This window comes from Molossus molossus, unplaced genomic scaffold (assembly GCF_014108415.1).
Source record: "Molossus molossus isolate mMolMol1 unplaced genomic scaffold, mMolMol1.p scaffold_m16_p_6, whole genome shotgun sequence".
Classification (NCBI taxonomy): Eukaryota; Metazoa; Chordata; class Mammalia; order Chiroptera; family Molossidae; genus Molossus; species Molossus molossus.
Genome location: NW_023425399.1, coordinates 53186897 through 53211754, shown reverse-complemented (window position 1 = coordinate 53211754; position 24858 = coordinate 53186897). Strand labels below are relative to the sequence as shown.

Below are 24858 nucleotides of genomic sequence, written 5' to 3'. Positions count from 1 at the left end.
AGCTGACTGGAAAAGAAAACATGACCCATATATATGCTATCTACAAGAGACTCACCCCACAACAAAAGACACACAGAATAAAAGTGAAGGGATAGAAAAAATTTTTCTAGGGAAATGGAAATGAAAAAACAGCTGGTGTAGCATATCATATCTTGTAGCATATCATATCTGATAAGATAGAGTTCAAAACGAGGGCCATAATAAGGGACAAAAAAGATGACTACGTAATATTGAAGGAATCAATCTAACAAGAGGATATAATCCTGGTAAACATATATGTTCCAAATATAGAAGCACCAAAATATACTTAAAAACTTCTGGAGGACTTCAAGGGAGAGATCAATAGCAATACAGTCATAATGGGTGACATTAACACCCCACTGACAACACTGGACAGATCTGCTAGACAAAAAATTAACACAGAAACAGACTCCTTAAATAATGAAGTATATCAGTTGGACTTAATTGATATTTTCAGAACATTTCACCCCAAAGCTACAGAATATACATTCTTTTGAAGTGCACATGGGACATTCTTGAAGACAGACCACATGTTAGGACACAAACTAAGTCTCTACAAGTTCAAGAAGACTGAAATCAAAAGGAGAAACATCTGTAACAAAAATTAATAAATTAATTTTTTTTAAAAATACTGAAATCACATCAAGCATCTTCTCAGATCACAATGGCATGAAATTGGAAATCAATTACAATAAAAACAGTTGCCCTGGCTGGTTTGGCTCAGCAGTTGAAGCATCGGCCTGTGGACCAGAGAGTCCCGGGTTCGGTTTCTGCTAGGCCCTAGCAGTTAGGGGCACGTACCAAAAAAAAACATTCAAACACATGGAGGCTAGATAGCATAATATTAAACAACAAATACATTACCAGTGAGATCAAGAAAGAAATCAAGCCCTGGCCGGTTTGGCTCAGCGGTTGGAGCGTCGGCCTGCGGTCCTGAGAGACCCGGGTTCGGTTCCCGCTAAGGGCATGTACCTCGGTTGCAGTTTGTCCCCGGCCCTGGTCGGTTGTGCGGGTGGCAGCCACTCGATGTGTCCCTTTCACATCGATGTTTCTCTCTCTCTCTGTTCCTCTCTCTCCCCCAACTCTACCTGAACAAAAAATGGAAAAATGTCCTCCGGTGAGGATAAAAAAAAAAAGAAAGAAATCAAAAACTTCCTGGAAACTAATGAAACTGAACACGCAACAATACAAAATCTCTGGGACACAGCAAAAGCAGTCCTGAAAGGGAAGTTCATAGCAATACAGGCCTACATCAAGAAAGAAGAAAAAATTCTTATAAATTATCTAACCCAACAACTTAAAGGTTTAGAAAAAGAAAAAGAAAAAAAAAATCAGAGTTAGTAGAAGGAAGGAAATAATAAAAATCAGAGCAGAAATAAATGACAGAGACCAAAAAAAAAAAAAAAAAAAAATCCAAAAGATCAATGAAACTAAGAGCTGATTCATTGAAAAGACAAACAAGATTGATCGACCTTTACCCAGACTCACCAAGAAACAAAGTGGACCCAAATTAATAAAATCAGAAACAAAAGAGGTGAAGTAACAATAGACACCACAACAATACAAAGGATTGTAAGAAAATACTATGAACAATTATATGTCAACAAATTCGACAATGTAGGCGAAATGGACACATTCTTAGAATCATATACTATTCCAAAACTCAACTGGGAAGAGTCAGAGACCTAAACAGATCAATAACAATTAAGGAAATAGCCCTGGTCAGGACAGCTACACAGGGGAGTTCTACCAAACATTCAAAGAACTATCATCTATTCTCCTCAAACTATTCCAAACAATTCAAGAGGAAGGAAGATTTGTAAACTCTTTTCATGAGGCCAGCATCATCCTAATCCCAAAACCAGAGAAAGACACTACAAAGAAAGACAATTACAGGCCAATATCCCTGATGATCATATATGCCAAAATCCTCAACAAAATCTTAGCAAATCGAGTCCAGCAATATATTTTTTAAAATTATACACCACAATCAAGTGGGGTTTATCCCAAGGATGCAAGGCTGGTACAATATTTGTAAATCAATAAATGTGATACACCACATAAACAAAATGAAAGATAAAAATGATGTGATCATATCAATAGACACTGAAAAAGCATTTGACAAAATACAGCATCCATTTTTGATAAAAACTCTCAGCAAAGAGGGAATAGAAGAATCACATCTCAACATAACAAAGGCCATTTATGACAAACCTAGAGCCAACATCATATTCAATGGGCAAAAACTAAAAGCATTTCCCTTAAGATCAGGAAAAAGACAGGGACGTCCATTTTCACCACTCTAATTTAATGTAGTACTGAAAGTCTTAGCCACAGCAATCAGACAAGAAGAAAAATTAAAGGGATCCAAACTTGAAAGGGGAAGTTAAACTGTCATTATGTGCAGATGACATAATATTGTACATAGAAAACTCTAAAGACTCCATCAAAAAAACCACTAGACTTAATAAATGAATTTAGCAAAGTAGTAGAATACAAAATCAACATCCAGAAATCACTGGTATTTTTATACAGAAATAATAAAAACACTGAGAGAGAAACTAAAAAAACAATCTCATTTACCATTGCAACAAAAATATTAAGAAACATAGTAATAAACTTAAGCAAAGAACTAAAGGACCTATTCACAGAACTATAGGACATTGAAAAAAGAAACAGAGGAACATATAAAAAAGTGGAAGCATATACCTTGTTCATGGATTGGAAGAATTAACATTATTAAAATGTCTGCCCTGGCTGGTTTGGCTCGGTGGTTAGAGCGTCAGCCTGCGGTCCAGAGAGACCCAGGTTCAGTTCCCGCTAAGGGTGTGTACCTCGGTTGCAGTTTGTCCCCGGCCTTGGATGGGTTGTGCAGGTGGCAACCACTCAATGTATCCCTTTCATGTCGATGTCTCTCTCTCTCTCTTCCTCTCTCTCCCTCCCACTCTATCTGAACAAAAAATGGAAAAATGTCCTTGGGTGAGGATAAAATAATAATAATAAAATGTCCATACTACTCAAAGCAATCTATAGATTCAATGCAATCCCCATTAAAATACCAACGACATACTTCACAGAACTAGAACAAACACTCCAAAAGTTTATATGGAACCAAAGAAGACTCCGAAAAACCACAGCTATCTTGAAAAAGAACAAAGTAGTAGGAATCACAATACCGGATATTAGGTTATACTACAAAGCCACTGTAATCAAAATAGCCTGGTACTGCCACAAGAATAGGTAGATAGATCAATGGAACAGAACAGAACTCAGAAATTGACCCAAGACATTATGCTCAATTAATATTTGACAAAGGTGGCAAGAGCATACAACAGAGTAGACAGCCTCTTTAATAAATGGTGTTGGGAAAATTGGACAGCTACATGCAAAAAAAAAAAAAAAGAAACTAGACCACCAACTTACACCATACACAAGAATAAACTCAAAATGTATAAAAGACTTTAATGTGCCTCGTGAATCCATAAAAATCTTAGAAGAAAATGTAGGCAACAAAATTTCATACATCACATGTAGCAAAATTTTCACTGATACAACGCCTAAGGCAAGAGAATTAAAGGAAATATTAATATATGGGACTACATCAAGCTAAAAAAGCTTCTGACAGCAAAAGAAATGAGCATCAAAATGGAAAGGGAACTCACTCTCTGGGAGAGTATAATTGCCAAGGATATATCAGGTAAGGGGTTAATTTCCAAAATATACAGAGTACTCATACAACTCAACAAAAGGAAGTCAAAGAACCCAATTAAAAAATGGGCAGAGGGACTAAATACGCATCTCTCCAAATAGGACAGACAAATGGCCAAGAGACATATGAAAAAATAATCAACGTCACTAATCATCAGAGATGCAAATTAAAATGACTATGAGGTATCACCTTACACCTGCCAGAATGGTTGCCATCAACAAATCATCATACAACAAATGCTGGCAAGGGTGTGGAGAAAAGAGGACTCTAGCACACTGTTGGTGGGAATGCAGACTGGTGCAGCCACTATGGAAATCAATACGGTATTTCCTCAAAAAATTAAAAATTGTACTGCCATTTGACCCAGTGATTCCACTTCCAGGAATATATCCTCAGGAGCCTGAAACACCAATCAGAAAGAATATATGTGCCCCTATGGTCATTGCAGCTCTATTTGCAACTGCTAAGATCTGGAAACAGCACAAGTGTCCATCAACAGATGAGTGGATAAAAAAACTGTGGTACACATACACAATGGAATACTATGCAGCTATAAGAAAGATCTCTTATCCTTTGAGACGACATAGAGGGACCTGGAGAGCATTATGCTAAGCAAAATAAGCCAGTCAGAGAAAGACAAGTATCACATGATCTCACTTATTTGTGGAACATAATAAACAAAATAAGGTGATGAACAAAACAGACCCAAAGACATAGAAGTGGGACTCAGACCAACAAACTTCAGAGGAGGCGGGCAGAGGGGGAAGGGAGCGATAAACCATAGACTTATGCATATAAGCATAACCAATGGACACAGACAACAATGCTGGGGTTGGGCGGGAATGGGAGGAGGGTGTCAATGGGGAGAAAAGGAGAAACAGCTGTAACAAAAATTAATTAATTAAAGAAAGAAAGAAAATATATATATAACTAGAAAAAAGAGAAGAAAAACCACCTGAAAATAACTGATTGGACATACTGCAAGTGGGGAGCGCAGAGACGGGACATGAGACGACACGGAGTGGGTAAGCCAACTGGGAAGATGAAGGGAAGGTGTAGCAGTGCAGCTCCTTCCCCCTGTAATCAGGTAGAAAGAGCCCCAAACAAGAGCAACAGAGAAGGGAAGGGGAGCCCGTGTAGCATCTGACAGTGGGAATCAGAGGTAATTCGGCCCTCTGGGGAGACTCAAGACAGCACTATCCCAGGCTAAAAGCGAATGCCTGGTTACACCACCAACCTGGGAAGCTTGCCCTGGCTGTGGTTGATGGGAGCGACCACAAAGCACAACTGCAGACCTGAGGGGTCTGAACGGATTACCCAGAAGTGAATCTGAGGGGCCAATTATTCACTGAAAGAACTTTAATGGGGGCTAGTGAGTGCCCAGGAAAGAGGCCTAATAGTTTCCACCTAGAGTGAAAAGGAGGCATCCCTTCCCCCACCAGTGGAACAGCTCTAGGCTGGAACTGGCACTCCAGCAGTTGGGCCTGGGGGCACTGAAGATTTGGAAGTCTAGCTGGGTGGGAGCCTGGGAAGAAGCCCCGCCCAGTGAGAGGTAGCCAAACTGAAAGATTAGAGAGCCAAGCATGGTGGTTTTTTCCTCCTGTCCTCCCCTGCTTAGAGTGGCAACCAGGGGATGCCAGCAACCCAGGAAGAGCTGAGGCACTGGAAGGAGAGAAAGCAAATGCCTGCCGGGCATCACCCTCAAGGCAAATCTGTTTAAGCCATCCTGACCTGACTTGATATCCCATAGAGCCCAGTGCTATGGGAGAAGGAAAAAAAGCCAAAAACAAGTAAGTACACTCAAGGAGCGAGCCCTGAAACATAGACTCAGAGTCTGGGTGAGGGAAGCCCCACCCACCATATTACTTGGGGTCCCACCCTGCAGAGCTTCAAACAGGTGGTCCAGGGCCAGGTAGGAACAGCAATTCACCTTGGCCTGCATCAGAGAACTGCAAGAGGGCAGGGACGCACACACCAAGAGGCCAGATCCAACCACAACAGAGAAAATCCAATGAACTCCACAAATAGCAGATCCAAGGTATTTTTTGTTGTGGTGGTGATGCTATTTTGTGTATTTTTTATTTTTATTATTTTTAATCTTTACCAGAGGATATTCAGATAGTAGGAGAGAGGGAGGGGAGAGAGAAAGAAACATTGATGTGAGAGAGATACATGGATTGGTTGCCTTCACAGGATCCCGACCAGGGCTGGGGAATCAAACCACAGTCGAGGTATATGCCCTTGACTGGAATCAAACCCACAACTCTTTGGTCCATGAGCCGACACTCCAACCACTGAGCCAAACCAGCCAGGGCAATTTTCATTTCTAATTAAAATTCATTTCCTCTCTTTTCCTTTTTAACTTTCCTATTCTATATTTTATTTAGCATTATTAATTTTTAAAATTATTATTATTATTATTTCATTCATTATTTTCTTTTATTTTTTTATACTTACCCTATTTCTGGTCTCTGCTTTTTTTGCTTTCATAGTCTTTTTCCCCCCTCCTCTAATTCTTTTACTCTCACACCTCCTAATAATTGTGTGTGTGTGTGTGTGTGTGTGTGTGTGTGTGTTCTGTTTGTTTGTCTTTCAATCTTTTTTTGAGACCATTGCTTGTATCAATGTTGTTGCTAATATTTTTTTCAGGCGTTTTTTGATTAGGTCTGGTTTTGCCTTGCCTTCTTTACTTTCATATCCTTTTTTTCCCCCTCTAATTATTTTACTTCAGCACCTTCTAGTATTGTGTGTGTGTGTGTGTGTGTGTGTGTGTGTGTGTGTGTGTTTTGTTTATTTGCTTGTCTTTTAATCTTTTTGTTGAGGCTGTTGCTTTTCTTATTGTTGCTGCAGAAATTTTTTTCAGCTTCTTTATGGTTTGGTCTGGTTTTGCCTTGTTTTCTTCTGTCAGCACAAATATTAACAGTTGGCATGACAGGGTTGGGGTTAAGACTCACAGTCAACAACCCTAAGGGTTGAGCCCACCCACAAATGGACAACAGCACTCAAGATGCAAATTAAACAGGAGCGCGCACACAACCTACACAAGGGTCATTGCTAGAGCACCCATCTTAGAAGATCAGGAAGACTACTCCACTGGGTGCCACAAAAAGGCCACTCTACCACAACTGGGAGGCATGGCAGTCTTATAAGATATACACTGACTTTCCTACGTGTCCCAATATGCCTCACCTGGCCCAAACTACTAGACTGATAAAATGGTGAGACAAAGAAACAACACCTAAATAAAAGAAAAGGAGAAATCACCAGAAAAGGAACTACATGAAATAGAGGCAAGCAGTTTGTCACACAAAGAATTAAAGTAATGGTCTTAAGGGGGCTCAAACAATTTAGTGAGAATTACAAGTAACTTAATAAAATTATAAAAAATTCAGTAGAAATTACATCAGCATGAAAAACAGACGTAAGACCTATGATTAAAAATCACGTGGAAATAAAGTATAACATCACTGAAATGAAAAATACCATGGAAAGCCTGGTCAGTGTGACTCAGTGAACTGAGAAGTCCAAGTTCAATTCCTGGTCAGGGCACATGCATGGGTTGCAGACTCGATCCCCAGTAAGGGGCGTGCAGGAGGCAGGCGACTGATGTTCCTCTCTTACACCAATGTCTCTATCTCTCTCTCCCTTCCTTTCTCACTAAAAAAATCAATAAAAACATATATTTTTAAAAATTTTGACTTAAAAAAAAATACCATGGAAGAATTCAGTAGTGCATTAGAAGAAGCTAAAGACAGAATTGGCAAGGTAGAAGACAAGGTAGAAAAAAAACACCCAATTAGAGCACCATTTAAAAAAAAATTAAAAAGCAGGAGACTTTAAGGGAGCTTTGGAACAACAAGAAACATAGCAATATTCGCATCATAGGAGTACCAGAAGAAGAATTGAAGAAAGATACAAAGAACCTGTTTGAAGAAATAATGACAGAAAACTTCCCTAACTTGGCAAAGGAAAAAGTCACATACATCCCAAAAGTTTCTATCAAGATGAACCCAAAGAGACCCACACTTCTTCACATCATAATTAAAATGGCAAATGTTAAAGATATGAAGAGACTCTTAAGGTCAGCAAGAGAGAGACAGAAAGAGAGCTCCCATTCCACTGTCAGCTTACTTCTCAACACTGCGGGCTACAAAGGAGTGGCATGCAGTATACAAAGTAATCAAAAGCAAGGGACTGAATCCAAGACTACTCTATCCACCAAGGCTATCATTCAAAATCAAAGGTGAAATAAAGAGCTTCACAGACTGAAAAAGGCTAAAAAAGTTTACTACCAGCAAACCACCACTGCCAGAAATGCTCAAGGGAATACTGTAAGAAAAAGAAGAAATAGAGAGAGGAAAACAAACACAAGCATAAACTATAAAAATGGCAACAAATAAGTACCTATCAATAATAACCTTAAGTGTAAATGGCTTAAATGCTCCAATCAAAAGGTAGGGTAGTTGATTTGATAAGAAAACATGAGCCATATATATGCTGCCTACAAGACACCCACCTCAGAACAAAAGATTCACACAGTATGAAAGTGAAGGAATGGAAAATACTTTTCATGCAAATGGTAATGAAAAACAAAACCTGGGTAGCAATACTAATATCTGATCAGACTTCAAAATGAAGGCTATAATAAGAGACAAAGAAGGTCACTACATAATATTAAAAGAATCAATCCAACAAGAGAATATAACCCTAGTAAATATATATGCACCCAAAACAGGAGCACCAAAATGTATTTAAAAACTTCTGGAGGACTTCAAGGGAGAGACAAAAATACAATCATAGTAGGGGACTTTAACACCCAACTGACATCACAGGAAAGATCTTTTATACAAAGAATTAAAAAGGAAACAGAGACCCTGAACAACATACTAGATCAGATGAATTTTTTTTTCCCCTCACCTGAGGACATTTTTGCATGTATCTTCAGATAGAGAGGGAGAAAGAGAGAGAGAGAAACATCAGTGTGATAGAGACACATCAAGTGGTTGCTACCCACACAACCCCTACTGGGGCTGGGGACAAACTGCAACCGAGGTACATGCCCTTAGTAGAAACCGAACCTGGGACTCTCCGTTCACAGGCCGACACTCTAACCACTGAGCAAAACCAGCCAGGGCTAGATCAGACGAATTTTATTGATATTTACAGAACATTTCACCCCAAAGCTGCAGAATATACATTCTTCTCAAGTGCACATGGGACATTCTCAAAGACAGACCACATGTTAGGACACAAACAGAAGCCTCTATAAGACAAAAAGATTGAAATCTTATCAAGCATCTTCTCAGATCACAATGGTATGAAACTAGAAATCAATTACAATAAAAATATTCAAAAACATCCAAATACATGGAGGCTAAATAGCATGTTATTAAAGAATGAATGAGTTACCAATTGATTAAGGAAGAAATAAAAAAACTTCCTGGAAACTAATGAAAATGAACAAACAACAACCCAAAATCTATGAGACACAGTAAAAGCAGTCCTGAGAGAGAAGCACATAGCATTATAGGCCTACCTCAAGAAACAAGAATAATTTCTAATAAACTATCTAACCCTACAACTTAAATAATTAGAAAGAGAACAAAGAGAAATACCCAAAGTAGAAGGAAGGAAATAATAAAGATCAGAGCAGAAATAAATAACAGAGACTAAAAAAAAATATAAAACAGCCTTGGCCGGTTTGGCTCAGCAGTTAGAGCATCAGCTCACAGACCCAAGAGTCCTGGGTTCGGTTCCTGTTAAGGGCACATACCTCAGTTTCAGTCTGTCCCTGGCCCCAGTTGTATCTCTCTCACATCGATGTTTCTCTCTGTCTTCCTCCCTAGCTCCCTACCTGTCTATCTGAAGATAAATAGAGAAATGTCCTTAAGTGAGGATTAAAATATATATACACACACACAATAGATCAAAGAAACCAAGAGCTGGTTCTTTTGAAAAGATAAACAAGATTGATCAACTTTTAGCCAGACTCATGAAAAAAATAAACGAGTACTCAAATAAGTAAAATCAGAAACAAAACAAGTAATAACTGACACCACAGAAATACAAAGGACTGTAAGAAAATACTATGAACAATTATATGCCAGCAAATTGGACAAACTAGGCCAAATGAACAAATTCCTAAAAGCACATAGTCTTCCAAAACTCAACCAGGAGGAGTCAAAAAACCTGAACAGACCAAAAACAACTAAGAAAATTGAAAATGTAATCAATAAACTCCCAACAATGAAAAGCCTGGGTCCAGATGGCTTTACAGGAGAGTTTTACCAAACATTCAAAGTACAATTAACACGTATTATCCTCATACTACTCTAAAAAATTTAAGAGGAAGGAAGAATTCTAAGCTTTATTTATGAGGCTAGCATAATCCTAATTCCAAAATCAGATAAAGACACTAGAAAGAAAGAACATTACAGGACAATATTCTTGATGAAAATAGACACCAAAATCCTCAACAAAATATTAGCAAATCAGATCCATCAATATATTTAAAAAATTATTCACCACGGCCAAGTGGGATTATTCTGAAGGATGCAAGGCTGGTACAATATTTGCAAAACAATAAATGTGATACACCACGTCAACAAAATGAAAGCTAAAAATCATATGATATGATCAATAAATACTGAAAAAACATTTGACAAAATCGCACCCATTTTTTATTTAAAAAACTCTCAGCAAAGTGGGAATAAAAGGATCATACTTCAACATAATAAAGGCCATATATGACAAACCTACAACCAACACCATACTCAGTGAGCAAAAATTAAAAGCATTTCCCTTAAAAACAGGAACAAGACAGGGATGTCTGCTTTCACCACTCTTATTCAACATAATGCTGGAAGTCTTTAGCCACAGCAGTCAGAAAAGGAGAAAAAAATAAAAGGCAACCAAATTGAAAAGGAGGAAGTGAAACTGTCATTATTTGCAGAGGACGTGATATTTATTGTACATTAACCTAAAGACTCCATCAAAAAATTACTAGATTTCATGAATGAATTTAGAAGAGTAGAAGGATACAAAATTAACATCCAGAAATCAGTGGCATTTTTATAAACCAGTAATGAACACTCGGAAAGAGAAAATTTAAAAATCCCATTTAACATTGCAATAAAAAAAATTAAGATACCTAGAAATAAACTTAACCAAGGAGGTTAAAGACCTGTTCTCATAAAACTACAAGACATTGAAAAAGAAACAGAGGAAGATATAAAAAAGTGGAAGCATACACCATGTTCATGGATTGGAAGAAACAACATCATTAAAATGCCTATACTACCCAAAGCAATCTATAGATTCAATGCAATCCCTATTAAAATAATCAGCATATTTCACAGATCTAGAACAAAAACTCCAAAAGTTGATATGGAACCAAAAAAGACCCAAATAACCACAGCAATCTTGAAAAAAAGAACAAAATTGAAGGGATCACAATTCCGCTTATCAGGTTGTACTACAAAGTCATTGCAAAACAGCTTGGTATTGGCACAAGAACAGGCACATAGATCAATGGAACAGAACAAGAACCCAGAAATCAACCCAAGATATTATGCTAAACTAATATTTGACAAGGGAAGCAAGAGCATACAATGAAGTAAAGACAGTCTCTTCAATAAATGGTGTTGAGAAAATTGAAACTAGATCATCAACTTACACCATACATAAGAATAAGCTCAAAATGGATAAAAGACTTAAATGTAACTCATTAAACCATAAAAATTCTAAAAGAAAATGTAGGTAGCAAAATCTCAGACATCACATGTAGAAGAATTTTCACCAACACATTGCCTCAGTCATGAGAAACAAAGGAAAAAATAAATGGGACTACATCAAACTAAATAGCTTATGCACAACAAAAAAAACCAGCATCAAAATGAAAAGGGAATGCACTGTATGGGAGTATATATTTGCCAAAGATACATCGGATAAAGGGTTATTTTCCAAAATATATAAAGTAATCATACAACTCAACAAAAGGAAGACAAGCCAATTAAAAACTGAACAGAAGATGTGAATAGACACTTCTCCAAACAGGACATACAAATAGCCAGGAGACATATGAAAAATGTTTAACGTCACTAAACATCAGAGAGATGCAAATTAAAATGACTATGAGGTACCACCTCACACCTGCCAGAATGGCTGCCATCAAAAAATTCTCAAATAACAAGTGCTGACAAGGATGTGCAGAAAAGGGGACTCTAATACACTGCTGGTAGGAATGCAGACTGTTACTGCCACTTTGCCAAACAATATAATGTTTCCTAAAAAATTAAAAATAGAACTGCCATTTAACCCAGTGATCCCATTCCTTGGAATATATCCTAAGAAGCCTGAAATACCAATCAGGAAGAATATATGCATTTCTATGTTTATAGCAGTGCTATTTATAATAGTTAAGATCTGGAAATAGCCCATGTGTCCAACAATAGACAAGTTGAAAAAAAGCTGTGGTACATTTACACAACGGAATACTATGCAGCTCTAAGAAAGAAAGATCTCTTACCCTTTGAGATTACATGGAGGGACCTGGGGAGTATTATGCTAAAAGAAATAAGCCAGTCAGAGAAAGACAAATATCATGTAATCTCACTTATTTGTGGAATATATTGAACAAAAAAAGCTGAAGAACAAAATATATTCAGAGACGTGGAAGGAGGGAATAGACTGACAAAGCTCAGAGGGAAGGGGTAGGCATGAAGAGATAAACCAAAGAACTTATATGCATATATGCATAACCAATGGATACAGACAACAGTGTGGTGAAGGCAAGGGGCAGGATGGAAGGATGCAGGAGGTGGGAATGGGAAGGAGGGTGTCATTGGGGGGGAAAAAGTAGGGACATCTATAATACTTTCAACAATAAAGATAAATTTTAAAAAATAATCAAAATAGAAGAAAAAAAATTAACCCTTCAGTAATCATATAGGAAGTGGTAGAATGACTACTTTTGTTCACTGCTGTATATTAGGTGTGGAATAAAACAATTATGAAATATTCTAATTCTATCATCCATATCCTCCACAATCAGGATTCTCAAAATGGAATTAGATATAGATAAAATATAAAAGCAAAATCTCTATAGGTCATACTATATGTAACTGCATGAATTCATATACATTTTTAAATATAGAGATAATACATACCTAGCTCTTGGTAACTGAAAAGGCCTAGAAATTAACCAACTTAAGAGCAACGAGTATTCTAATTTCTCAGAGTTTGGTCTTCAAATACCTTTTTATCGCTAGAAGAAACTATAGCATCAATGAAAAAAGGCTGATTCCAGGTGTGGAACAGAAAATATACAAGTTGAGCCAGGAATGCCTTTTCATAAGATAGCCAGGAAGCGCCCTGGCCGGTTTGGCTCAGCGGTTGGAGCATCCGCCTGCGGTCCGGAGAGACCCGGGTTAGGTTCCCGCTAAGGGCACGTACCTCGGTTGCAGTTTGTCCCCGGCCCTGGTTGGTCGTGCGGGTGGCAGCCACTCGATGTGTCCCTTTCACATCGATGTTTCCCTCTCTCTCTCTTCCTCTCTCTCCCTCCCACTCTGTCTGTACAAAAGATGGAAAAATGTCCTCGGGTGAGGATAAAAAAAAAAAAAAAAAAAAGATAGCCAGGAAGCTAATAGACTCACTAGTGTCATGTAAAAATAATTCGGGCCCTGGTTGGTTTGGTTCAGTGGTTGGAGTGTCGGCCCATGGACCAAAGGGTAGCGGGTTCAATTCCTGCTCAAGGGCACGTTCTTGAGTTGCAGGTTCAAAACCTGGCCCCAGTTGGGGTCATGCGGGAGGCAACCAACTGATGTGTATGTCTCTCTCTCCCCCTCTCTCCCCACTATTCTCTCTAAAAAAATTAATGTAAAAAATATCCTTGGGTGAGGATTAACAAAACAAATTATAATTAAATTAAAAATTTAGCAACCTAATCTGAAAAGGTGCTCAGTGGCTAAAAGTGAGAGAATCTGAGCACCAATAAGGATAATCTCTGAAAAGGAATAAAACCCATAAAATGCTTAAATCTGTACATATATAATAATTCAAAAACAAAAACCTCATTGGTCACTTAGTAAATAAAAGGAAAAGAATCAAATATTTATCCTGTCTTTTCTATATGAACTGGAAGCAACACTGGGAAAGCTAAGAATAGATAAGGTGAGATGTCTCCTTATAAATTCACTTAACAGCCCGGTTGGTGTGACTCAGTGGTTGAGCATTGACCCATGCACCAAGAGGTCACCAGTTCAATTCCCAGTCAGGGCACATGTCCAGGCTGTGGGCCTGATCCCAAGTGGGGGGCAAGCAGGAGGCAACCAATCAATGATCTCTCTCATTGATGTTGTAGCGCTCTCTCCCTTCCCCTCTCTCTCTAATATCAATAAAGAAAAGAAAAAAATTTTTTTGCCCTGTCTGGTTTGGCTCAGCAGTTAGAGCCTCGGCTCACGGACCAGAGAGTCCCGGATTTGGTTCCCACGTACCTCAGTGTGGGTGGCAGCCACTCGATGTTTCTCTCTTGCATTGATGTTTCTCTCTCTTTTCTCCCTTTCTCCCTCTCGCTTTTTCTGAAGATAAATGAAAAAAAAAAAAAAAATGCTCTTGGGTAAGGATAAAAAAAATTTTTTTTTAAATAAATAAATAAATCCACCTAATAAATGAAAAAGAAATGCTATAATTAGATCAGTAATTTGCAATCCCCAGTAAAGTACTAGAATCTAGGCACTGAGCATCACTAAAGAAGACATGAGACACTACTTATTGCATACCTTTTAATGAAAGAACACATAATCATCTGAGTGTTGCTAAAGGAATCAAACCTGAGACTAATCAAGCCTCCAGGGACAGCTGTCAATTTGTAAAAAATATAGAAGACACGGCCGGTGGACCAGATTCCCGGGTTCGGTAGCCGCTAAGGGCACATACCTCGGTTGCAGTTTGTCCCCAGCCCCAGGGTAGTCATGTGGGTGGCAACCAGTTGATGTATCTTTCTCACATCAATGTCTGTCTCTCTCTCTCTCTCTAGCCCCCCACCCCCACCAAACTCTGTCTGGAGATAAATGCAAAAAATGTCCTCAGGTGAGAATAAAAAAGAAAAAAAATATATAGAAGACAGAAATATGTTAAATTGCACTGAGTAAGCAGTCAGCAAAATCCAGACTCCAGATTACACTATAAGGGGACTCAAGTTCTCCAACAAATAAACTGTAAAAGAAACAGAATAGGAATCTATGGATTAATGGAGACTGATAAGACAAATCAAATTCTTTGAAAAGTGTAAAACTAGAGTATCTAAAGATGTATTTTTGGATGATAAAACTATGAAGAAATTCAAGAAAGTGGTAACTAAAAGTCAAGATGGTGATTACTATTCTGAGGAAGGAAGATTTACATAGAGGGCTTTTTGAGGAGCTGGCACATTTTAATGTGTTGACCTGAATAACGGGTACCAGGTATTCCTCTTACAATAATTTACTGAGCTATAATTGTGTGATTTTCTATATTTTATTTTGTATTAAAAAGCTTTTACAAGAAAGACTTGAAGAAAATATGACAAAATGTTTATATTAGTTCTGGGTGCTTGTATAAAAGTGTTTACTATTCTCTGAATTTTAATTTTTTTTAAAAGTCAAAATAAAAAAATTTAAGCAGTTCCATCCTGTTATAATTGAACTGGAGATAAGGAGTTTTACTGTTTAAATTGATTACATTATGCACCATATTACCTTTATAATAGCAATTTGCACTCACCCATGAAAAGTTGTTCCTGATATTCCAGCCTTTTTAAGAATGATAAGACACAAGATGGCGGCGTAGGTAAACACAGTACTCGCCTCCTCCCTCAACCACATCAAAATTATAACTAACTACAACATAACCATTATTCAGAACTGCCTGAAAACGAGCTGAATGGAAGTCCTACAACTACGAAATTAAAGCAGCCACCCCACTGAGACTGGTAGGAGGGGAGGAGGCACAGATGTGCTGGTCCCACACCCAGGTATGGAGGAGAAAAATCAGGAGGGACACTTCGGCTGGGAAGGTCCTCCCTGAGGAATCAAGGGTCACTTCCCACACCAGGCACCCACCTCAGGGTTCTAGTGCCAGAAAGACAAGTCCCCATAACTTCTGGCTGGAAAAACCAGCGGGAACTGAGGCTGAGGGATGCTGAGGCTGCTGGAGCCCCAGGTAGCTCCTCTTAAAGGGCCCAAGCATAGATTTACTTGAACTCACTCCCTCTAAGCTCAGAGGGGAGGCAGGCTGAGGGGCGCCAGAGACATACAAGGAAGAACTGAGCTGTTTAGCCTTGGGCCAAGGGCTGGATAGGCGACTCTCTCCTGGACAAAGGTGCTGGCAGGTACTGGTGGAGGCTGACTTGCTTTGGTGAGCCCTTCCCTGAGGCAGCAGACAGCCGCCATATCTGGGACTCTAGCAATCTGGCGCATACTGTTTGCCCCACCCTGGTGATTCCATGAGGCCCTGCCCCACCCAAATTTTGGGCCCACCCAAGCTGTTTCCAAAGGCTTTACCATAGAATTGGCCTATCTTGGATCCTGTTTCAGAGTTTTCTAAAATCTCTCAAACTGGCAGCATTGGATATCAGCAAGCCCCATACCTCTCATTAAGTGGCCTCAGGCCTGGCACTAGAAGCAGCCAGTCTTGGTTCCCAACTTGGCTCTTCCTAAGCACCTGCAAGCCCAGCACAAGAAGCAGCCATCTGCAGATCTCATTGTAGTTTATGCTAGGTGGCCCCAGATAGAATACAGGCAGTAACTGACCTAGCCCCAGAGCCAGCACACCCAGTGGACAGCTTCAGACCACACTGAAACACCACCATCCAACCACCTCCACAAGTGGCACACTTAATGAGTGGACTCAGTGGGTATGAGAGCATTGATGAAGTAAGTCTTGCTCTGTGTGGTTAGCCCCTACACAGCTGATCCTCCAAGGTAGTCAGAGGCCAGTGGGCAGTGGGCACAGCCAGTCCTTCCAGCTGATCAGCCTGAGTACATCCCTCCCACTGATGGGCCAACAACAATCAAGACTCAATTACAGCCCTGGCCGGTTTGGCTCAGCGGTTAGAGCGTCGACCTGCGGTCCTGAGAGACTCGGGTTCGGTTCCCGCTAAGGGCGCATACCTCGGTTGCAGTTTGTCCCCGGCCCTGGTCGGTCGTGCGGGTGGCAGCCACTCGATGTGTTCCTTTCACATTGATGTTTCTCTCTCTCTCTCTCTCTCTCTCTCTCTCTCTCTCTCTCTCTCTCTCTCTCCTTCCCACTCTACCTGAACAAAAAAAATGGGAAAATGTCCTCGGGTGAGGATAAAAAAATAAATAAATAAATAAATAAAAAGACTCAATTACAAAAGAAGGGTGTACATTCCACACTAGGGGTGCACCTCAAGGGCCTAACTGGGATGATCAAGGAGGCGGTGCCACTAGATCCTACAGGACACCTACAACAATAGGCCACCCTATGAAGCCTAGGAGACGTAGCAACTCTACCTAATACATAGAAATAATCACAGGGAAGCAGCCAAAATGAAGAGACGAAGAAACATGTCCCAAATGAAAGAAAAGAACAAAACTCTAGGAAAAGGATTAAAGAAAATGGAGATAAGCAATCAATCAGATGCAGAGTTCAAAACACAGGTTATAAGGTTGCTCAAGGAACTTGGTGAGACATTCAAGGAACTTAGTGAGACCTCCAAGGAACTTAGTGAGAACATCAACAACATAAATAGGACCAGTCAGAAATGAAGGATGCACTATCTAAAATAAATAATAATTTATAGGGGATCAATAGTAGAGTAGGTAAAGCCAAGAAGCAAACCACTGATTTGAAATATAAGGAAGTAAAAAAAAAAAAAAAAAAAACCCAATCAGAACAGCAAAAAGAAAAAAGAATCCAAAAATTGAGGACAGTGTAAGGAGCCTCTGGGACAACTTCAAGTGTCCCAACATTTGCATCATAGGAGTGCCAGAAGAAGAGAGAGAGCAAGAAATTGAAAACCTATTTGAAACAATAATGACTGAAAATTTCCCTAACCTGGTGAAGGAAACAGACATACAAGTGCAGGAAGTACAGAGAGTCCCAAACGGAATGAACCCACAGAAGTCCACACCAAGACACATAATCATCAAAATGTCAAAAGTTAAATACAAAGAGAGAATCTTAAAAGCAGCAAGAGAAAAGCAGTTTGTTGCCTCCAAAGGAGCTCCCATAAGACTGTCAACTGATTTCTCAAAAGAAACTCTGCAGGCCAGAAACAAGTGGCAAGAGATATTCAAGGTGATGAAAGATTACTCTATCTTGCAAAGCTATCATTTAGGATGGATGGACATATCAAGAGTTTCCCAGACAAGAAAAAGCTAAAGGAGTTCATCACTACCAAACCAGTATTATATGAAATGTTGATGGGTCTTCTTGAAGAAGAACAAAAATATGAACAATAAAATGGCAATAAGTACATGTCTATCAACAATTAAATCTACAAATAAAATGAACAGGCAGAACAGAAGCAGACTCATACATACAGAGAACTTTTTGTTGCTTGCCAGATGGGCGGGGGCCAGGGGGATGGGTGAAAAGGTAAAGAGATTATAAGAAGTACAAATTGGTTGTTAGAGTGATGAACCTCAAAGGGAAGGGAAAAGGGAGGAAGGGATGAGATTAACCAAAGAACTTCTATGCATATATGCATAACCAATGAACACCGACAATAGTGTGGGAAAGGCAGGAGGGGGGCGGGATTAGGGAGGAAGAGGTCAATGGGGAAGAAAAGGGGGGTACATCTGTAATACATTCAACAATAAAGATGAGTTAAAAAAAAAAAAAAAAGAATGATAAGAGAGTATTCTCTCTCTCCATCTAGAAGGACTGGCAATTGTTTAAAAAAATGATAACAATGACTGCAAGAAATTAAAGAAAAAAATAGTCTTTCCCTTTTCTACTTCCTTACTACTAAGACTGACCCAAATTATAGAGGTACTCATAGCTTGGGAGGTTGTAGCCAACAATGTAATGGGTCTTCCACCCTCCAAAAAGAGGGAAACGAGGCCGGATTTCCATCTCTACAGAGTCATCCAAAATAAGGAGGTGGCTGGTGGAAACATTGCCAATCTCATCCCGGTAATAAACATCCTGGGCAGCAGCAGGGAGGATGGTCTGCAAGAGTGAACATAATTTTTTCAGAAGAAATAAACCTAAAAGGACTTTCTGCACCAAGATCATCATAGTACTACTCAATTCAAATAGTCCCCAAACTATAAACCCCCTAAAAAATCTAACTTTTCCCCCAAGGCTTTAAAATGTCTATATATGGAATCTATTTCTCTAAAAGGTCGAAAAATAGACAAATTCTTCTACAAATAAATAACAGAGAACCATAATTAGCTCTATGAATACTGCAGACACAACAAAGGTAAAAACCACCTGAAAGTTATTTTACAGAAGGAAACTAAATATGAAAGAAATTACATCAAATAACTAGATGATAGTCAGGATTATAGAAGGGTTTTCTCCACACAATATTCTTTATTGTATCTTACAAATCTGGAAGCATATTTTGATAATCAGGGAGAGAAAATGTAATATATTTTTCATAAGCAAGCCCTTCTATAATATGCAAGTACATAAAAATGCTTATAAGATTTTATTTGTAAGACAAAAAATACAAAACTGTATGTAAAATATGATCAAATGTTTTTTTTAAAAACAGTGTAAAAGAAAAAATATTAAAATGTCAGCAATACTAGTATATGAGTGGTAATATTTTTTTCCTTTCTCTATTATTCAAATTTTCTTTAAAAATACATGGCCTAGTTATATAAAGGAGGGTATTTTTTTTTTTAAAGATTCTTTCTCTTGGTTCTAACCCTGTCTCTCAACCACTTGAACATCAAACAATCTCAAACAACTGTCCATATTTAGCTACTTTCAAAAAGTAAACAAAAAAGCAGCTATGACAAAGTCATAGTTTCTACCCACATCCAAGCTGAACACTCCATACCTTAAAAGAACGGATGGAGGACATACCACTATCTGGCTGTCTCTGGTAGTCATAGCGTGAAAAGGGCCCCTTAAGCACAGCCCCTGTGTGCTTCAAGTCCACATTTTCTTCTACAGCAATATTACCCCAGTGAGAAACCTCGATGACTCGCATCATGCTGGTGATAGTAAGGAAAGGACTGTTGTTCTCATAATGTACTTTAAAAGTATCCTGCAGAGGAAGGAAACAAGTAGTTTAAAGTTCAAACTAAATTGATTAGAGACTACAGCAATGGAATGGTTAAATTATAATGTATCTAATGTACACAACATTTTCAAATGATACATACTAAGACGTTTTAATATATGAAAATATTCATGATATAATTAATTAGAAAAACAGGATATACAAAACTCGTTCCAACATAAATATCATTTGCCTTAAAAACAAAAATTTCTACACTCTACTTATAGCAACTGAGAGAATAAAAAATAGATTCTTAAATGCAATACATAAGAATCTCAATGCACATAGGAAGCTTTTTTGTATCTATTGATGTGATATGGTTTTCATCTTTCATTCTGTTTATGTGGTGTCTAATCTAATTGATTTGTGGATATTGAACCAATCTTGTATCACAGAAATAAATCCCATTTGATCATGGGTATGATCTTTTTAATGTATTGCTGAATTCAGTGTGCTAGCTAATATTTTGTTGAAGTTTTTGCATCTAACCTCATTACGGATATTGGCCTATAATTTTGTCTTTTTTCTGTACTGTCTATCTGGTTTTGAAATCAGGATAATGCTGGCCTCATGAAATGAGCTTGAAAACCTCCCTCCTCTTGAACTTTTGAAAATAGTTTTAAAAGGATACATGATAATTCTTCTTTGAATGTTTGGTAAAATTCACCTGTGAAGCCATACATTACAGGATTTTTTGTTTGTTGGGAGTTTTTTGTTTCGTGATTCAATTTCGTTAGTAGTGATCAGTCTGGTCAGATTTTCATTCTTTTGGAAAACTGTATGTTTCTAGAAATGTATCCATTTCATCCAGGGTTTCCAATTTATTGCCATACAATTTTTCTTAGTACTTTCTTGTAATTCTTTGTGTTTCTGTGGTGTTGTTTGTCACTTCTCTTTCATTTCTGATTTTTTGTTTGTTTGGTTAATCCTCACTTGAGGATATTTTTCCATTGATTTTTTACAGAGTGGAAGGGAGTGAGTGAGGGAGGAAGAGAGAGAAGAACATCAATCTGAGAGAGACACATAGATTAGATGCCTCCCACATGACCCCAACTAGAGCTGGGGATCAAACCTGCAACCCGGGTAAATGCCCTTGAACGGTAATTGAACCTGAGACCCTTCAGTACACAGGCCAACGCTCTAACTGCTGAGCTAAACTGGCCAGGGCACATTTCTGATTTTTTAAAATATTTTTATTGATTTTTAGAGAAAGGAAGGGAGAAGGACAGAGAGAGAAACATCAATGTGAGAGTGGAACATCAATCAGCTGCTTCCTGCACACCCCCCACCAACGGATGAAGCCTGCAACCTGGGCATGTGCCCTGACTGGGAATTGAACAACCTTTTGGTGCATGAAACAATGATCAACCAACTAAGCTACACCATCTAGGGCCATTTCTAATTGTATTTATCTGGGTCCTCCCCAACGAGGGATTTGGCTCACAACCTGGGCATGTGCCCTGACTGGGAATCGAATTAGTGACCTCTTGGTGCATGGGTCAATGCTCAACCACTGAGCCACACCAGCTGAGTTTCTATGCAATGTCCTTTTTTCTCTTCATATCCTTTATTTCTTACTTTTTTCTTTATTGATTTGAGAGAGAGAGAGAGAGGGAGAGAGAGAGAGAAACATCGATGAGAGATGAGTATGGTTAAAAGTTTAGCAGGGGTTTCTTTTGTTTTTATCCTTCCAAAGAGCCAGTTCTTGGTTTCATTGCATTTTGTATAATTTTGGAGCCTATTTCATTTGTTTCTACTCTGACCTTTATTACTTCCTCCCTTCTAATCACTTTGGGCTTTGTTCTTTTCCAGGTTCCATTAGTTGTAAGGTTAGATTGTTTATTTAAGAGTTTTCTTGTTTCTTGAGGTAGGTCTCTCTAATACTATAAATTTCCTTCACAGAACTGTTTTGACTGTGTCCCACAGATTATGGTTCATCACCTTTTCATTATCATTTGTCTCAAGGTATCTTCTGATTTCTTCCTTAATCTTGCTGTTAACCCATTTGTTGTTTAGCAGCATGTTGTGTAGCCTCCATGTGTTTGTGTGTTTTTCAGTATTTTTTTCTGAATTGATTTCCAGTTTCATACCATGGTGATCAAAGATGCTTGGCATTATTTCAGTGTTCTTCAATTTATTAAGACTTGTTTTGTGCCCCAACATGTGGTGTATCCTAGAAAATGTTCTATGTGAGCTTGAAAAGAATATGTACTCTGCTGCTTTGGGGTGAAATGTTCTAAAAATATCAATTAAATCCATCAAATCTAGTATGTCACTTATGGCCACTGTTTCCTTGCTTTCAGTGTGGAAACATTTATCCATTGATATCAATGGGATATTAAAGTCCCTTACTATGACTGTATTTTGTCATCTCTTCCATGAAGTCCATCGATATTTTCTCTATGTAAGTAGGCACTATTATATTGGGTGCATAAATGATTTATATCCATCCTCTTGTTGGACTCATCCCTTTATCATTATGCAATGTCCTTTTTTCTCTTCATATCCTTTATTTCTTACTTTTTTCTTTATTGATTTGAGAGAGAGAGAGAGAGAGAGAGAGGGAGAGAGAGAGAGAAACATCGATGAGAGAGAACATCAACTGGCCACCTCCTGCGTGCCCCCAACAAGGGATTTGGCTCACAACCTGGGCATGTGCCCTGACTGGGAATCGAATCAGTGACCTCTTGGTGCATGGGTCAATGCTCAACCACTGAGCCACACCAGCTGAGTTTCATATCCTTTGTTTTAAAGTCTATTTTGTCTAATATAGGTATTGCTGCCCCAGCTTTTTTATTTCCATTTGCATAAAACATTTTCTATCTCTTTCCTTTCAATCTGTGTGTGTCTTTCCATCAGAAATGGGTCTCTTGTAGGCAACATGCATATGGGTCTGGTTTTCTTATCCATTCAACCAGCCTGTCGTTTGATAGAAGCATTTAATCCATTTGCATTTAAAGTAATTATCGATAGGTATGTAGGTATTACCATTTTACTATTCATATTTTTTATCCCTCCTGCCCCCCTCTTTCCTCCTCCTCTTCTTCAAGAAGTCTGTTTAACATTTCTTGTACTATTGGTTTAGTGGTGATGAACTCCTTTAGCTTTTTCTTTTCTGAGAAGTTCTTTCTCCACGATTCTAAATGATATGTCTTGGTATGGGCCTCCTGGGGTTGATTCATTTTGTTCGGGGCTACTGGCACTTAACTGAAATTGTATGTCCATTTCCTTTGCCAGGTTAGGAAACTTTTCCATTATTATTTATACAAATAGTTATCGATTCCTTGCTCTTGCTCTTCTCCTCTGGTATGCCTATGATGCAAATATTGTTTATGCTTAATGTTATCCCAGAAGACCCTTAAACTATCCTCATTTTTTAAAAAAATCACATTTATTGACTTTAGAAAGAGGAAAGGGGGAGGAGAGAGAAAAATATCAATGTGAGGGAAAAACACTGATCAGCTGCCTCCCATACATGCCCCATCCAGGGATTAAACCTGCAACCTAGGTATGTGACTTGACCAGGAATTTAACCCACAACCTTTGGGTGTAAAGGACAATGCCCCAACCAACTGAATCAGCCAGGCAGGGCAAAACTATCCTCATTTTTTCTTTCATTGATTTTTTTAGAGAGAGGGTAAGTGGTGGAGGGAGAGGGGAGGAGGAAGGGTGGGAGGAGAGAGAGAGGGGGTGAGAGAAATATCTATGTGAGAAACACTAATCAGCTGTCTCCTGTACACACCCCAACCAGGGAGATCAAGAACCAAACCCAAAACCTAGGTATTTGCCCTTACCAGAATTTGAACCTATGACTTTCCGGTGTACAGCACAATGCTCGAACCAACTTAGCCACACCAGACAGAGGCCTATCCTCTCTTTATTTAATTTATTGATTTTGGAGAGAAACATCAATCCGCTGTTCCACTTATTTATGCATTCATTGGTTGATTCTTGTATGTGCCCTGACCAGAGATTGAACCCTCAACCTTGGTGTATCAGGAACACACTCTAACCAACTGAACTACCTGGTCAGGAAGAACCATCCTCATTTCTTAAAGTTCTTTTCCTTTTCATTGTTCCAATTAGGTGTTTTCTGCTACATTGTCTTCCAAATCACTGATTCTACCCTCTGTTTTGTCTTATCTGCTTGATTCCATGTAATGGATTCTGCATTTCTGACTGGTTCTTCTTTATGGTTTCTATTTCCTTCTGTAAACTCTCACTAAGTTCATCTATTCTTCCCCTAAGTCCATTGAACATTCTTATAACCAGTGTTTTGAACTCTGTATCTGGTCAACTGCTTGCATCCATTTCACTTAGTTCCTTTTCTGGAGTTTTATCCTATCCGTTTCTTTTGGACACATTTCATTGCTCACTTTGGCTTCCTCCCTGTGTTTGTTTTTATGAATAAGGTAGATCTGCTACATCTCCCAGTCTTGGAACAGTGATCTTATGTAGTAAGGTGTCCTGTGGAGCCAGTGGCATAGTCTCCCTGATTACCTGAATAGGGTGCTCCAGGTGCATTCCATGTATGGGTGGTGTGTGCCCTCCTGCTAGAGTTGAGCCTTCATTGCTGTTGGCACATCAGTGAGTGGGACTGACCCTCAAGGTGACTGGCTGTGAGAACTGGCCATGACTGCAACAAACATAGTTTATGGGAGGCTGACCCCACAGAGTGAATTTTGCTGTATCAGGGCTCTGGTGCCTGCTGAGTACACCTTTTGTGTTCTTTGTGGAGCTAATTGGGTGGCACTCTAGTGTGGTTTGAAGTTAGCTAACAGGGAATATTATTTCTGGGGCCTCCTGGGAGAGGTTCCATTACAGACCCAGGTAATTTGCTGCCAGTGCCTAGCCCAGGACCACTTGCTAGGAGCTACAAAGTGAT

General features: G+C 38.9%; 1 protein-coding gene across 4 annotated transcripts in view; it reads right to left on the bottom strand.

The window, feature by feature from the left end:
- The window catches only part of RPN1 (ribophorin I), an 88075-nt gene that overhangs the window by 23835 nt on the left and 39382 nt on the right, over nucleotides 1–24858 (bottom strand). For all 4 annotated transcript variants that reach the window (XR_004957069.1, XR_004957068.1, XM_036244779.1 and 1 more), the window contains exons 4-5: nucleotides 19749–19958; nucleotides 18712–18904 (exon numbers count right to left, since the gene is read on the bottom strand). Coding sequence is in view for 2 of the 4 variants with exons in the window: in XM_036244779.1 (XP_036100672.1) it covers nucleotides 18712–18904; nucleotides 19749–19958 (403 nt within the window). In the remaining 2 variants the exon portion in view is untranslated. The remainder of the gene's footprint in view (nucleotides 1–18711; nucleotides 18905–19748; nucleotides 19959–24858) is intronic.